The 14856-nt window shown below is 33.0% G+C and overlaps 3 protein-coding genes across 3 annotated transcripts; 1 reads left to right on the top strand and 2 right to left on the bottom strand.

Moving 5' to 3' along the window:
• Positions 1-14: 14 nt before the first annotated feature.
• Positions 15-4576, bottom strand: LOC111310288 (Pentatricopeptide repeat (PPR) superfamily protein). The gene is made up of 2 exons (XM_022909598.2): positions 2138-4576; positions 15-928 (listed from the first exon to the last, which is right to left on the bottom strand). Exon 1 carries the CDS (start codon positions 4505-4507, stop codon positions 2222-2224), a length of 2286 nt encoding a protein of 761 aa, XP_022765333.1. The 5' UTR covers positions 4508-4576; the 3' UTR covers positions 15-928; positions 2138-2221.
• A 762-nt stretch (positions 4577-5338) lies between these two features.
• Positions 5339-7855, top strand: LOC111309838 (uncharacterized). Its single transcript, XM_022908840.2, has 3 exons — positions 5339-5686; positions 6512-6854; positions 7554-7855. Exons 1-3 carry the CDS (start codon positions 5520-5522, stop codon positions 7617-7619), a joined length of 576 nt encoding a protein of 191 aa, XP_022764575.2. The 5' UTR covers positions 5339-5519; the 3' UTR covers positions 7620-7855.
• Positions 7856-8176: 321 nt separating this feature from the next.
• LOC111309837 (putative F-box protein At1g32420) lies at positions 8177-9971 on the bottom strand. Its single transcript, XM_089748416.1, has 2 exons — positions 9718-9971; positions 8177-9607 (listed from the first exon to the last, which is right to left on the bottom strand). The coding sequence occupies exon 2, from the start codon at positions 9547-9549 to the stop codon at positions 8437-8439; it is 1113 nt and encodes a 370-aa protein (XP_089604542.1). The 5' UTR covers positions 9550-9607; positions 9718-9971; the 3' UTR covers positions 8177-8436.
• Positions 9972-14856: the final 4885 nt, after the last annotated feature.

Here is a 14856-nt window from a genome sequence, read left to right as displayed (position 1 = left end):
AAACCAAACACGTGTTCAAATAAGCATGCTTATAACAGAAGCTTGAACCAATGGTTTAAAACATGTATGGTGAAAGAAGTTAGATTAGTATACGAATTTAAAGAACAAGGATAACGTTCAGGTTCCTCAAGATATACAAACTCTCAAATTCATAGAATTACAGCATCTCCAATCTCCAAAAGCCATGTCCTCCAATTGAATTTGACTTCAGAAGGTGGCTCCGTGTTCTTGACACAATTCCCATGCCAGACATTTCTTTACAGAAGTTTCTACATCACAGTATCTTGCAACGTAAATTCTCATTTTTTGGACCTCATCTCACATTCTAAACAACAAGATCAGCTGTCAAAACCCTTTCTTTTGCTAACATAACTTCCTTAATTGCTGTGTATTTGTCACACATTAATGACATCAGATAGCCACATATCGTTGATTCACTGCCAATACAATAAAACCTTCAGAGTAAAATTCTTCTACCGTTAAAAACCTTACTTCGGCCGCCGTTTGGTTAAAGAGGGTGTGCAGGGTAGAAGCCCATTTGAGCTACTTATTTCAGAAGCTCAATTAAGTTAAGTATCCGTTCAATGTAGAAATCAGTGCAAAAGATAATTTATGAGATTCCCCAATCTTGAATCTTTAGCTCTCTTTGATTGATGCTTTTGCTACTTTTTGTTAAAAAAATGAATAGAAAGGAAAAAAAACAAAAACAAAAAAAACAAAAGACGGATAGCACAAACATCAATCCATCGGAGCCTTAGTTATATACACCCTGGTCTTATGAATGTCAGAGGCCGTGAATGCTGTGAGGTATTCAGTAGAAAGGCCATATATGGGATGAGGCCAACATGTTTGTCCAGCTTCCGGCTACTTTCACCCATAAAAGATTACTTTATGTGAAGTCCTATTCTCCAGTTGCAACACCATTGCCCTAGATATTACGATGATTACAAACAATCAGATTCATTTTGGACTTGATCGACTTATTAAATAAAGAACAAGGGAAGCCAAATACAGAAACTGTTTTCTTACTATAATACATGTCGTATTAGTCAATGACCAACTTTCTAAATTTTAATGCCAACAATTCCACTACAGGCTTCTAGAATGTGTCCGCTAACATAGCCAAGATCCTCAGTTTTTATTGTTTTAGATCTTTTAAGATAGCTGCTTTCATACAGCCAACAAGGATCAACGCAATGTGTCAGCTATTATTTTTTCTTATTATGATTGTCTAATGTTGTTTTTGGTATATTTGTAACTGGTGCCTAGGTGCTTTATTTGACTACTAAACCTTTTTTTTTTATTTTGTAATACTCAAGGATCTTTTGCTTTACTTCATAATATTCATATATGATAATCTAAGAAATTTTGCCTGTAACACTAGAAGCTCTTTAGTTGTCATCCACTATAAGTATTCTCCTTAGAGTTCCTAGAAATTAAGCTTGCAATATCTCAGTTAGTGAATGAATTATGTGTTTTGAAATTAACTTGGAAGACACGTGAAGCATCTTCTTAGGACTCCCATTGCAGACACACAGCACTAAGATACTCTGTTCTTAATAACAGAAGAGTTACCCCTTAAAATCACAGCAAAAATAATTTATGCTTCACTGATGCATGCATGTGTTTATTATGCATAAATATATATGTATACCAGATTGCCTTTACAAGTATGTAGAATCTTTTCTATCAATTTGATTTCAGAAACTTCAGACAATGCAAGCAGCGTGAAGCAATGAAAACTATGAGGTAAGGCAAACAACCTAAGTGCCACTCAGTAAAATCATGCCATAAAAAAAAAAAGAAAGCCAAATAATGACAAGGCACTTAGTAACATTGGTAATTTTGACCATGCAAATGGAACAAAAACCAAACTATTTCTTGGACTTTTCGCACTCATGAGCAAGTGAAGAGAGAAATAACACCTAAGGCTCTATCAGCTGAATCCAAGTCAAAGACATGGTGGTAATGCCGGACTGATGAACATTGCTTAGAAAAGTCCAAGAAATATGTACTACCACCGGACAGCTTTGGATATGCTTTTTTGCCTATAGATAAGTGATTCCATTAAAGCAATACAGGCGGACTTATTCAAAGTATCTTCATCCATAGCTGAGTAAAGAAAGAGATAATTTACCTATCAGCTCAATCTAAGTCAAACATGCTGCTGACAACATTGGCCTGAGAACACTGCCAGGAAATATTCACGAAATATTTACTTCTATTGGACAGCTTTTGATAAGCTTTTTCGCCTTTTGATAAGTCCTTCCATTAAAACAATGTAGGTGGACTTATTTAAAGTAACACCCTTTCGATTTGATTCTTCAAAAATTTGCATAGCATCCTTATATCTTCCCTGATTGCACAGTTCAATGATCTGTTCTGAACAAGCATTGGAATCTGTATTAGATACCTTGGTAGTCTCACTGGTCTTCTCATTCTGTTCCATCAACTGCTGTTCTTGAAATTTTACAACTTCAAACATTTTTGACTTGAATTCTTCTGCTTTGTCCATCCTCCCTTCACTGGTGAGAGCACCAAGAATGGCACTATATGTATAATGATCAGGGCCTAGATTCTTTTCTTTCATTTCTGAGACAAGATGAAATGCAGCCTCAAATCTTCCTTCCTTGCATAGGCCTGATATCATTGTGTTGTACGTAACTCTGTCAATTGTGTTCCCTTTCGAAATCCAAGTATTGAAAAGCTTAAGGGCTTTTTCCAGCATACCCTCACTGCAAAGACCAGAAAGCAGAATATTACAGGTAAAGACGTCTGGCTTGAATGAGTTTTCAACCATTTCGTTGTAGAACTTAAAAGCTTTTTCAACTTTCCCCTCCTTGCAGTACACATGGATCATAGTCTTATAAGTAGTTACATCTGGGACTAAACCACTCCCAATTAACTCATTGAACTTGTATATTGCTTGCCCAGTTTTTCCCAATTGACAAAGCCCTCCAATTACAGTGTTATAGGTTATGATACTAGGAATAATTTCTTTCTTCTTCATCTCACTCCAAAGCTTCAATGCTTCGTCTGCCTTTCCATCCTTAAAGTGTCCTGATATCAAAGTCCCATAGCTCACCTCATCGAGCAAATAGCCTCTTTTACTGGCACTTCGTAGCAACTCGGATGCCTCCTTAGGCTTTCTCTCCTCACATAGAGTACGAAGAAGGGTATTAAGTGTAATAGTATCCATCTTAAAACCTTTCCTTCCCATCAAATCCATCATCCCGAAAGCTTCACCTAAATTTCTTGCCTCGCAATATCCATTAATCAAAGTATTGTAGGTAACCTTATCCGGTGAAACCCCACTTTCCTCCATAACCCTAACTCTTTCACTCGCTTCATCCATCTTCCCTTCTTTGCAATACCATTTAACCAAAATATTGTGAGTAACTGGATTAAGCTCCATTCCTTTCTCCCTCATTTCCTCGACCAACCGAAAGCCCTCCTCACTGCTACCCCATTTAAAATACCCATTAATCAATGTATTATACGTAACAACATCCGGTAACACCTTAGAATTCAACATCTCATCCCTCAACTTAAGCGCCTCATCAATCCTCCCTTCACCACACAACCCATTAATCAACATATTATACGTCCAAACATCGGGCAAAACATCATTTTGTATCATCAAGTCAATAACTTTCCTAGCTTCTTTCAACCACCCTATCCTACAGTATCCTGAAACAAGAATATTGAACGTATTCCTATTTGGAACCAACCCCTTTTCTTTCATATCTTGCAACAACTCCCTAGCTTCCTTAAACCTTCCTTTCTTACACAAAAACCCAAGAATTGTATTATAAGTAACATTATCAGGGAAACAACCAAATTCCTTCATTTTCTCAATAAATGAAATGGCCTCATTAAATTTACCTTCTAAACAACACCCTAAAATCAAAATATTGAAAGTACTTGTTTGGGGGATAACACCAAGCTGAACAGAATCGTAAAAAACTTGCTTACTTAACTGAATGGAATGCAAAGATGGGAACTTTACCAACCCATTGATGAGATTGTTGCAAGTAAGCAAATTGGGTTTCTTTTTATGCCTTTTCATGAGGCTGAAAAGCTCAAAACCCAAATGGGGTTTCCCAGATTGGACATAGCTGGAAACTGAGATTTCAAGGAGGGGTTTTGACTTCGAAAGGGAAGGGTGGTGAATAAGAGAGTTGAAAAAGGTGTTTTGGGGGTCAGAGGAAAGGAAAGAAAGGAGGAGGGATTTGGATTGAGAGAATTTGTGGTGGGAAAGGAGGGGAGGGAGAAGGGAAAGGAGGAAGGAAGGGGAAGAAGAAAGGGAAGGGAAGAGGGAAAGGGAGAGTTTGTGGAGGGAAAGGAGGGTAGAAGGGTGGGAAGAAAGGGAAGGAGAGGAAATGAGGGAGTGGAGAAGGGTGGAAGTGAGGAGAGGAGTATAAGGAGTTAAGGAATCTAATGGGGTTTTTGAGGTTGTTAGGATTTTCGTTAAGGTTTTTAGCAGTTCTGACTCTGTTTGGTTCATTTTTTTTTTTGGTTTCTCTCTGTTTTTCCTCGGTTTCTCTTGCAGGTCTTTTATGCCGGCCAGGGTGGAAATCTGGCAGCGGACACTGAACCAGCAACGCTGTCGTTTGGATTTAGTTTTATTTACACCCGATTTTTTACTCTTTATACACTTTTTTAAAAAATTATTTTAAATAAAATTATTTAATTACCCTTTTTTATTTCTTCTTAATATCCCTTCCACTTATAAGTTTTTAATGGTTCAGAATTTTCATAGTTGAAACTTAAAAATTTCTGTAACATAATTTATCCCAATTGATTTTTTTTTCAAATTTAAATGTATTTTTTTCAACTTTCGAATGTACATTTTTGATAAATTACATAATTTATACAAAATATATATTTGATAAATTTTATAAATTACAAAAAAATTATATCTTGTATGTTATATAATTTATTGAAAATATATATCTAAAAATTTTAAAATTGAGATGAAAAAATAATTAAATAATTTTATTTAAAGAAAATTAAAAAAATATATGTGAAAAAAAATGAAGATATGCTTAAAATCAATCCTTTTATTTTATTTTATTTTGAACTTCAGAAGTTGTGGTTAACTTTCTAATGGGTGTAAATGTGATTTATTCGTGTGAAAATAAAAATAATCACAAAAAATAAAACTAAGTGAAATGAGAAAAAAAAAAAAAGTCAAAGTACGGATTTTAAAATGCGTCCATAAAATTATTAATAATTTTTTAGAAAAATAAAAAATTAAAGAATTTACAAAAAATTAAGAATGCAATTAAGAATAATAAACAAATGTTTTAAAAAATAGCCTGAGTCGGAATAACCCGACACAAATTCAATCCTACCCAACCCGATTGACACCCTAAAGATAAGATTCGTTCTTTATCCCTGTCACGCAATTCACAAGCTAACAAAACAGTGCTGCAAAATAAAGTACAATATAACCGACATTGAAAGATTCTGTGTCTTTGTTGAAACTGAAAAACTGAAGTTTGGGAAAACCAGAAATGGAGATAACAAAACCAAAGTCAGAGCCAACTTTGATGAAGTTAAAGCCAATAGAAGCAACCAAAGAAAGCTTCAAAGAATACGGACAAGTCATTGAAGCATCCGCAGATGGAGAAGAGTTTGGTCCAAATGATGCTCAGTTAGACCTTTCCAAGGGAATTCCCAGGTTTTATTTAACTACTTTTTTCTTTATTTAATGTAATTTATGTTAGAAATTAATGTTTTTGTCTTTTTTTTTTTCCAATTAGAAAAGCTGAGGAAACTAATACAATTAGAGCCTCATCTCAATTCTTTTTTTTTTTTTTTTCCTTTGATTTTATGATTGTGGAAAGTTTCTTGTTTTTGTTTATTTGGGTATAATTCAATTACTTTATCTTACAAGATACAGGTAATATTGCTTAAGTCTTGACAGCTTATATGAGTCTGTCGATCAATTGATTGTATTGTTGTTTGGTTGTTTATCATTTGCATGAAGAAATTCCCCCCTTGATGTTATTTTTGATAATTCCTTTGTTTTTTTAGAAAAAAAAAAAAAAAAAAAACTATGAACCCATAACTTAGTTCGTGTAGCCACCGTTCAATAGGTTTTAGAGGTCAATCCCAACATCTACATACAGTGACTTCCTTTGTACCAAAATAAAGGAAAAAAAAAATTATTTAATTAGCAAGAGATAATTTAGATGCCGAGTCTTTTATATTTGACGTCTAGTTAATCTGCTATACTTTTATTGTTGTTTTAACTGCATTAAAAAAGTTCTCTAGGGTGGTTATGATGGTATGATTTACTAGATTCTTAATGAAAAAAAACCTATAATTGTTAATAAGCATACCAAGCTAGACTTGAGTTTGGTTGGTTCGTGTATTGATTTCCATCATTTACGATAGATTAGTATAGCTTAAATGTTAGTTAGTCACATTTTTTTCCTACAGTTTTTCCTTCTGCCTGATTTTAGAGTGTTTTATAATGACCTGCCAATGCAATTGTCTATAGGTTTTACATCATGCACCTTCAGGATCGACCACTGGAGTTTTCCACTATTACTCATCATGCCAGTGTGACCCAATGCCTTGGATCCATTGGAGGTCATGTTTGGTATCTTGGAATTGCTAAGCGATCCATAATGGACTCAAAAGAAGTAAAGAGTGACAAGGGGAAGATGGCGGTGCAGTCGCATTGTGTTCATTTCTATTTGCCTCCAGCCATTGATGACGTATGTGTTTTCAGAATTGCAGGTCCCAAGTTTCTCAAACTTGATTGTGGAACATGGCACGCTGGGCCTTTGTTTAAGGCAGATGCTATGGACTTCTACAACTTGGAGCTAAGCAATACCAATGTGAGTTCTTGCGCACTGTCTTAACCTTTCTTTCTTGCACTGTCTTCCACCACCTATAATAAGCAATGCCACTTTGTATTAATGTGTTTCTATTGTGTAACTTTGATTTACATGCCAAGATTAAAATACTAAAACTTAGAATGAAAAAGGAAGAAATATCAGATCTTTGATCTCTTTGGTGAAAATTTACACCTTTTTTAAGCATATAGTATAAGTTGAAGACTGGAATATATCCAGCTACATTTCTGGTTTAGAGACCTTTCTGGAACACTTGAAAGTTGAAACTATGGCTATCATCACGAGTCTTGAATTTCATCGATAAAATTAGCATTTAGAAGTTAATTGAAATTTAATCTTTTCATGATTATGGTTGCAAATTCTTTTCATGATCTCGTTTATAGGGGTTTGACTGATTGTTCATTAATCATTGGTCAAATGCCTCTTGATCCATAATAGCAGTATCTCTTTGGAGTCTTTTGTTGGTACACATCTCTGTATGATAACCTTGATGAATCTGATGCTGCTAAAAAGTTTGCATATTCTATTTCAGTGTGTTATATTTCTGCATATTCTATCTCAGTGTATTATATTTCAGAGACAGGTCTCTTGAAACATGAATGGATGGCTTTGAGCTCAAAGAAATTTCAGTATTTAAATATGTATAGTTCTATCTCAGGACAGTTTTCTCTTTTATCTTAGGTGGTGGATCATACAACGCACAACTTCATCAAGGAAAATGGAGTTATCTTTTCAATCAATGAGTAATTGTATACCTTACTTCTTTGGTGTGTACTCATCATCAGAAACTGGTTCTGAAGTTTCTCATGATATAGAAAGAAAAGATATGCAGCTGCAAGAGATGTCATTTCTGGAAAGTTTGAAAACTTTACATACCTAGTGTCAAGTATTCTGGTATTGCATTCTCATTTTTGCTACCATGCTACTATATTGTGATGTACATGGATTCTTGACATAATTTAATACTTTCATCTTTCATAAAATTATTAGATCTGATAATTTTAAACATGACACAAAAATTATATAAAAAAAAAATGTATAAAAGCAATAAGGTTCAAACAAAAGGATCAATCATTTTGCAATTTAGAACTTTCAGCACTGCAATTGAACATTAAAAGACAAATCGCACCGATGATCAAATTTATTAATGCTTGTATTCAGAACAATCTACTTTCACCAAACGGTCAGAAATCGTTTTTTCTTGCAAAAATCTGTGCGTGCCACCTATGATCCAAGAGGTTCTCTTGCCCAAGCACATGAAAAATTTGAGAACCAAAGATACCTGCTTCAAAAAAAAAAAAATCTATACATATTTATATATATATATATATACACACACACAAACGTACAAACCCATTCTGTTGCAATGGAGTAACAGAAGAACCAAATGTAGTTCCAAAAGCAAAGGCTTATAAATCAGAACATCCTCTTTTAGTAACCATACATAAACATGTCCTTACAACAATTTGAGAAAATTGAAAACAATGTATAAATCTAAACAAAAGAAGGTGTAGATAGATGGCAAGAAAGGCTAGAGCTTAAACCCTTTGGCATTGGAGCCAACTCATTTGCTTGTGATAGCAACAAGACTCTCCTCATAAGTGTAAACCCGAAGAAGATCCTCCCCACCTCCCCTTACTTTAATCCCCAGCTCCTCGCTCAATTCTTCAGTCTCAAGGTCATAAAGCAATAACTGTCCACTTACAGATTCTAAGAATACCTTACCATTCTTCCAAAACCCAAACGTCCTTTGAACTACAAAATGAGGTTCAATCTTCAAAAGTTTGGTCCAGTGCCCATCATCATTCAACACCCAAACCTCATTACTTCTTAGATCTCTATCCGTCATCTCAATATACCATAAAGAGATTAGATCATCATGTAACGGAAGCAACTTCCCAGGTGATTCAGGACAAGGTGACTCTATCAATTGAAAAACTTCAGTGCCCAAATAAAATGCAAGGATCTTATTGTCAATGAAGCTTGGGCCGTGCTCGACAAACTTGAACACATTCCAGTAGTAAACACCATTTACACATGCGTTATTGGAGCTGTAACAAACAGATAGGTCTTGAAAGAACTGAACATCTTCCTCTTTCAATACTCTCCATGAATCAGTGCTCATCCTGTAAACAGCATAGTGAGTTGGTCCTGCCATATTCTTCTCCAAATCCATATAATCACGCATATAAATCACCTTGTAATCATTGGACAAAAGATCCAATCCAAATCCAAGAATATGTATATAAGTTTCTACCTTTGGTGGAATGTTTTGATTACATTCAGGTAGAATTTTAAACTCTCTTGTGGCGGGATTCCATAGAGTTATGCGAGAATTCTTATGATCACATAAACAAAATAAACCATTATACACACAAAAAGTTAAAACATAGAGATCAGCAATATGAGAGGGCAATTGTTGGTGCAAATCATGGTCAGGAACAAGGGTTTGATCAACAAACAAGCGCATAACAATATTATCATTGTTATCATCGTGATAATAAACAAGAAGACGCTTATTCATTTTGCTAATGCTAAGATGCTGAGAAACAAAGCTGGGATTTTGAAAGAGATCACACCAAGTTTTTGCCACACACTTGAAACGAATGATAGACTTAACAGGCAATTTTAAGAGAATCTCAATCAATATATCTGCAGACCAATCTCCATTGCTCATCGCCGTTAATCCAACTCTGATTCTTTCTCTATATCTCAATCTGCCACAAAATTCCAAACTGAAAATTGAGAGAAAACAGATTGTTTAGTTTAATTGATAACCACACAAGGTTTTTGACAATCAATAAAGGAATAAAAACCAAAACTTAAAAAGATAAAAGAGACTTACAGTCAATTTGATTGAAGCTTAAGAACAAATGAAAAAAACACAAGAATGCATTTACATGTAATGAAATATTCCCAAAAAGTAAAAGATCTGAGTGGATTTTTCTTTCCAAATTAATAAAAAACCTAATTCGACGTTAAAAAGATTAATACGAAGAAAAGCAGTTATTGGTAAAGCGTAAGCCACAATTTTACAAACAAAACCATCTCCGTCTCAGGATTTATTAAGACAACGGTGTGATTGTGGCCCAAGACTGCCTGGATTTCAAGAAGAATACTGTGTGCCTGTGGCCCCAACACTTAAAAAAAAAAAAAAAAAAAAAAAAAAAAAACTATAATTGGGCTAATGAAGGGACACTTGCAAATTGGTATGGTGGAATGAGAACAGTGATGGGTTTCTGCTATGACCAATAATATTTATAAGGAAATGTTAAATTTTGTCAAAGAGGAAATTGCTTTTACTTTTATTTTTTTTTACCCTTAATGTTAACCAACGGCCAGTGTGTAAAAACAAAGCCAGCTGAAAGAGTTGTCCTGCATTTCCTTTTTTCTTCTCCCCTGCCATTTTTTATTCTTTTTTTAGTATTTTTAGTCAAATTTTTTAAATATAAATAATCTCTAACACTTCGTTAAAAATAAAAATATTTTTATTTTTTTCAAATGTCATTGGTTATGGTATGTCTATTTTTTTATTTGGTTTTGATAAAAATTTTGAAAGTCAAATAATCTAATTCTTTTACTTAAATCAAAGGTTAAAATGACCAATGATTTCAAAATTTTTTCTAGCATGAATGATCCAAAATCTCCATTTGAAATTTATACATTTAATATTTTTAGTTTTTATTATTGTCGTAACGATTTTGTTATTGTCAGACGTAAAATATTTTAAGATCGAGAAAAATAAAAGGAAAGTTGCCAGTAATCTATTTTATGATGTGATTGGTCACCTAAAAATTTATCTTTTTAATAAAATTTTAAAAGCGAATTTAAAGTTTATCAAAAAGATAAATTTCGGTCTACGAAAATTAGGTTAGGTTCGGAAGTCGGTTATATGTGAGGAAGGATTAGCACCCCCACAACACTCATAAATTTGTACCATTTAATCATGCGCTATTTTCGGTGTTGGATAAAATAGTTTTGACTTGAAATTTGATACTAATTCCTTTCGTTTAAAAAAAATTTTGCTAAAAATTTTTTATTTAGAAATATTGAGAAAATCTTTAAGTTAAAGAATTATCTTAAAATTCTCCAACATCTAGACAGAATTTAAGATAACTCTTTTTACTTGAGATTTAATACAATATCCCTTAAAATGAAATAACACTATTTATAGAAGATAATTGTTGGTGACTCTCCAACATCTAGGTAGAGTACCAAAAATTATTTCCTTCATAATGTTATTTTTATTTTATTTTATAATATCACAAAATTTTGAAAAATTTATTATTCATTTTTATTATAAAATATTTTATCATCAAGTAGTAAATAAAAATTAAAGACAGAATAATGCAAATAATTATCAATGATAACACGCTAACGTATGTATGCCAATGAATGTTATGTAGGATAAAATGTAATTTTAAAGTTAGATTTTTAAGTATAATGAGATCACCCCGACTCTCCAACATCTAGGCATAGCTTAGATATGACTGTTTATATTTAATATCTCAATTTATTAATATTCTTATTTTATTAAAGTTAGTTATTAGCCCCTTCTGAATTAAGGATTCGCTTGAAAAACTTAATGAAATAAAATTTTCTAAATACCCCATCATCTAGGCGATATTTGGGAATAAATTACTCCACTTGAGATTTTCACACATATCCTTAGAGTTTTGAAATTATTTTAAGTAAAGGCTTAGGTCGAAGTTTTAAGATTTGATGACTTTTTTATGATGATTTGAGGTTTATGCCAAATTTGGGGTTTTCAGAATTTTGGATTTTAAGATTTTGAATTTTAGGATTTAGGATTTTAGGGTTAGGGTTTAAGGTCTTGTTTTTAGGGTTTAAATGTTTTAGGGTTTCGATTTTATGATTTGGGATTTCAATTTTAAGGTTTTGAAGTTTTAGGATTTATTTATTATTGATTATCATTTAATATCTTTATTTTTATTTTATTTATCATTATTTTTTCATGAAAAAAACACGAACATCTTTAAAAATCTCTAACATCTAGACGGACTTTCGGAACAAGTTCGATTTTTATGATTTTTGAAAATTAATTAAAATTTTTTTTGTATACTTTATACATATATTTTAATGAAAATTTATTATTATTATTAGTAATAGTTTTTTATTATTAATTTTATTATTATCATTATACTTTTTTTTAATATAATTTCCTAACATTTGGGCGAAATTATATTTTAGAGTTTAAGGGTTTTATTCTCCCCAACATCTAGGCAAGGAAAATAACGAATATATTACCCTATTCTATTTTATTTTTTTATTTGATATTAATATATATTTTTAGGTTATGATTATTATTATTATTTTTAGCATTTTTAGTTTTTTATATTTTAATTAATTTTTTATTATTTATTTTCATTTTATTATTACTAAAAACAATCAAATATTTATTCTAACAAATTTAAAAATTTATCATGCATAAAAAAAAACACAAAATAACAGAAATCATAATATATAAAAAAATTCAAAAATTCAAAAGAAAATTTTTTTTACCTGAACTGGACTGGTCAACGGTCTAGTCAACAGTCGATTTGGTTGGATGGAAAAAGGGTCAGTTTGGAGCATGATTCAGTTGAGCCAGTTGAGGAGTGGTTCTGTCCGGTTTGATCGAATTGGTTTAGAGCTGTTGGAGGGACCGGGTCAACGGGTCAGTTGCGCGAATCTCGGGTCGGGTCACGAGCGCGCGCGGATCCTTTATGGTCCAGACAACATTGTTTTGGGCTTTCCTTTTTTATATATAAGCCAAAATGTTTTTAGATCATTTTTCACCTTTTCTTAGAAAAAAAAATTTCAGTGCTTAAGGATTCTCTGGCCTTGGCTGGAGTTCGATGCCGGATCACCACACCGACTGTCATCTAGGTCACCATCGGTGGTTGTCGTCGATGATTGTCGGTGATCGAAAAATTTTAAAATTCATCGAAATGCTCCTTTTGACCTCCAAAGCCCAGCTCTACTGTCCTTTTGGCGAGAAAAAAATCCCAATCAATGTAGATCGAGGTTAAAAGTTTTTTGTGTTCTCATTTTTATATTTATTTTTTATTTTTTTTATTGAAGACTCAAACTGATACTCTTTTTTCTTGGTTACAGGAGAGCTTTGGCGCTGAGGTTCCTCCCTACGGGGAAGATTGTTGTTTTTATTTTTGTTTCTATTTTTCTGTTTGGGTGTTTAGGTATGGGTTTGAAGGTTTCTGAATGTAGGGAATTGGAGTTTCTAGGTGGAGGGGAATCGAGTCTCTGTGTGTGTGTTTCTACTTTTTTTTTTCAAAAGCTTGAAAGTGGAAAAGAATGGATGCTTTATAGGGTCGGGAACGGTGATGGCAGAGGGTGATGATGGAGCTACAACGCCCCAGCGAAGGGACTGGACAAGGGGGTGGCATGATGGATAGGGTAGTGGCATGATGGCTAGGTAGAGGCGTGGGTGGCTAGGCAAGGGTGCGGGCGGCCAGTGGTGTCATGCACGACACCCACTGGCACCAGCCCCTACGTTTTTATTTTTTTTCGTTTGGATTTTTTTATTTGTCTTTTTTTAATTAATTTTTAGTTTTAATTAAACCAATATTATTACTATTACTAAAAATTATTATTGTTATTAAAAAGAAAAAAGAAAAAAAATATAGACTGGACAAAACTAGTATCTACAGTTGCCCCTCTTTACACATTATTGAAGATCAGGAATAAGATAAAGATAAAGACTATGGTTTTGTCCGAAGCTAACTCGAAAAATTTTTATTTAGTTATTTATTTATTATTATTATTATTTTTAAAACAAGATTGAACTACGAATTAAGCAAAAAAAGAACCATTGAGATGATATCGTAAAATATAATGATAGAGATAAAATGATTGGGATTAAAATATGAGTCAAAAAATAATGACGATTGAGATTAAACCTCAAGTAAAAAAATAAAAGTGACTGGGATTAAACTGCAAGTCGAGAAACTATAGAAATAATCGAAATTAACCACGAGTCAAAGATTAATGACTACTGAGATTGAATCGTAAGTCAGAAAAATAAAAGTGACTGAGATTAAACAGCAAGTCGGGAAACTAATAAAAATGATCGAGATTGAACCCCAAGTCAAAGATTAACGACAACTAGGATTGAACTGCAAGTAAAAAAAAAAAGGTGATTGGGATTAAACTGCAAGTCAAGAAACTATAGAAATGATTGTGATTGAACCACGAGTCAAAGATTAACGACGATTGGGACTGAAACGCAAGTCAAAAAAATCAGAGCGATTGGGATTAAATCACAAGTAAGAAAACTATAGAAATAACCGAGATTGAACCACAAGTTAAAGATTAACAACGATTGGATTGAATCATGAGTCAAAAAAATAAAAGTGACTGGGATTAAACTGCACGTCGAAAAACTAATAGAAATGATCGGGATTGAACCATGAGTCAAAGATTAACAACGACTGAGATTGAACTGCAAGTCAAAAAAATAAAAGTGACTGGGATTAAATCGTAAGTTAGGAAACTATAGAAATGATCGAGATTGAACCACGAGTTAAAGATTAATGATGACTGGGACTGAACCGTAAGTCAAAAAAATAAAAGCGACTGGGATTAAACTACAAGTTAGAAAACTATAAAAATGACCGGGATTGAACCATGAGTCAAAGATTAACGACGACTGGGATTGAACCGCGAGTCAAAAAAATAAAAGCGATTGGGATTAAACCGTAACTCGAGAAACTAATAGAAATGACTGGGATTGAATCACAAATCGAGAGAATAAATATAACCAAGACTGAGTTATGGGTTGAAAAATAGGGGATTGGGTACTCTATAAACCAATAGTTTCGATTTTAAGAATCATCTTGGAGGTAACCTATCAATTTCAAGGCCATCATATTTGTTTTAAAAAAAAAGAAAAATGCTGATTCTTCCTGATGTCTCATAAAGAAACCTTCTATGTAATTTATCAAGAGGTTTATGATGTATGCAA

The sequence above is a fragment of the Durio zibethinus genome, chromosome 19 (assembly GCF_047325235.1).
Source record: "Durio zibethinus cultivar Kanyao isolate XHJ-2024 chromosome 19, ASM4732523v1, whole genome shotgun sequence".
Classification (NCBI taxonomy): Eukaryota; Viridiplantae; Streptophyta; class Magnoliopsida; order Malvales; family Malvaceae; genus Durio; species Durio zibethinus.
This window is presented reverse-complemented; position numbering and strand designations above follow the sequence as displayed.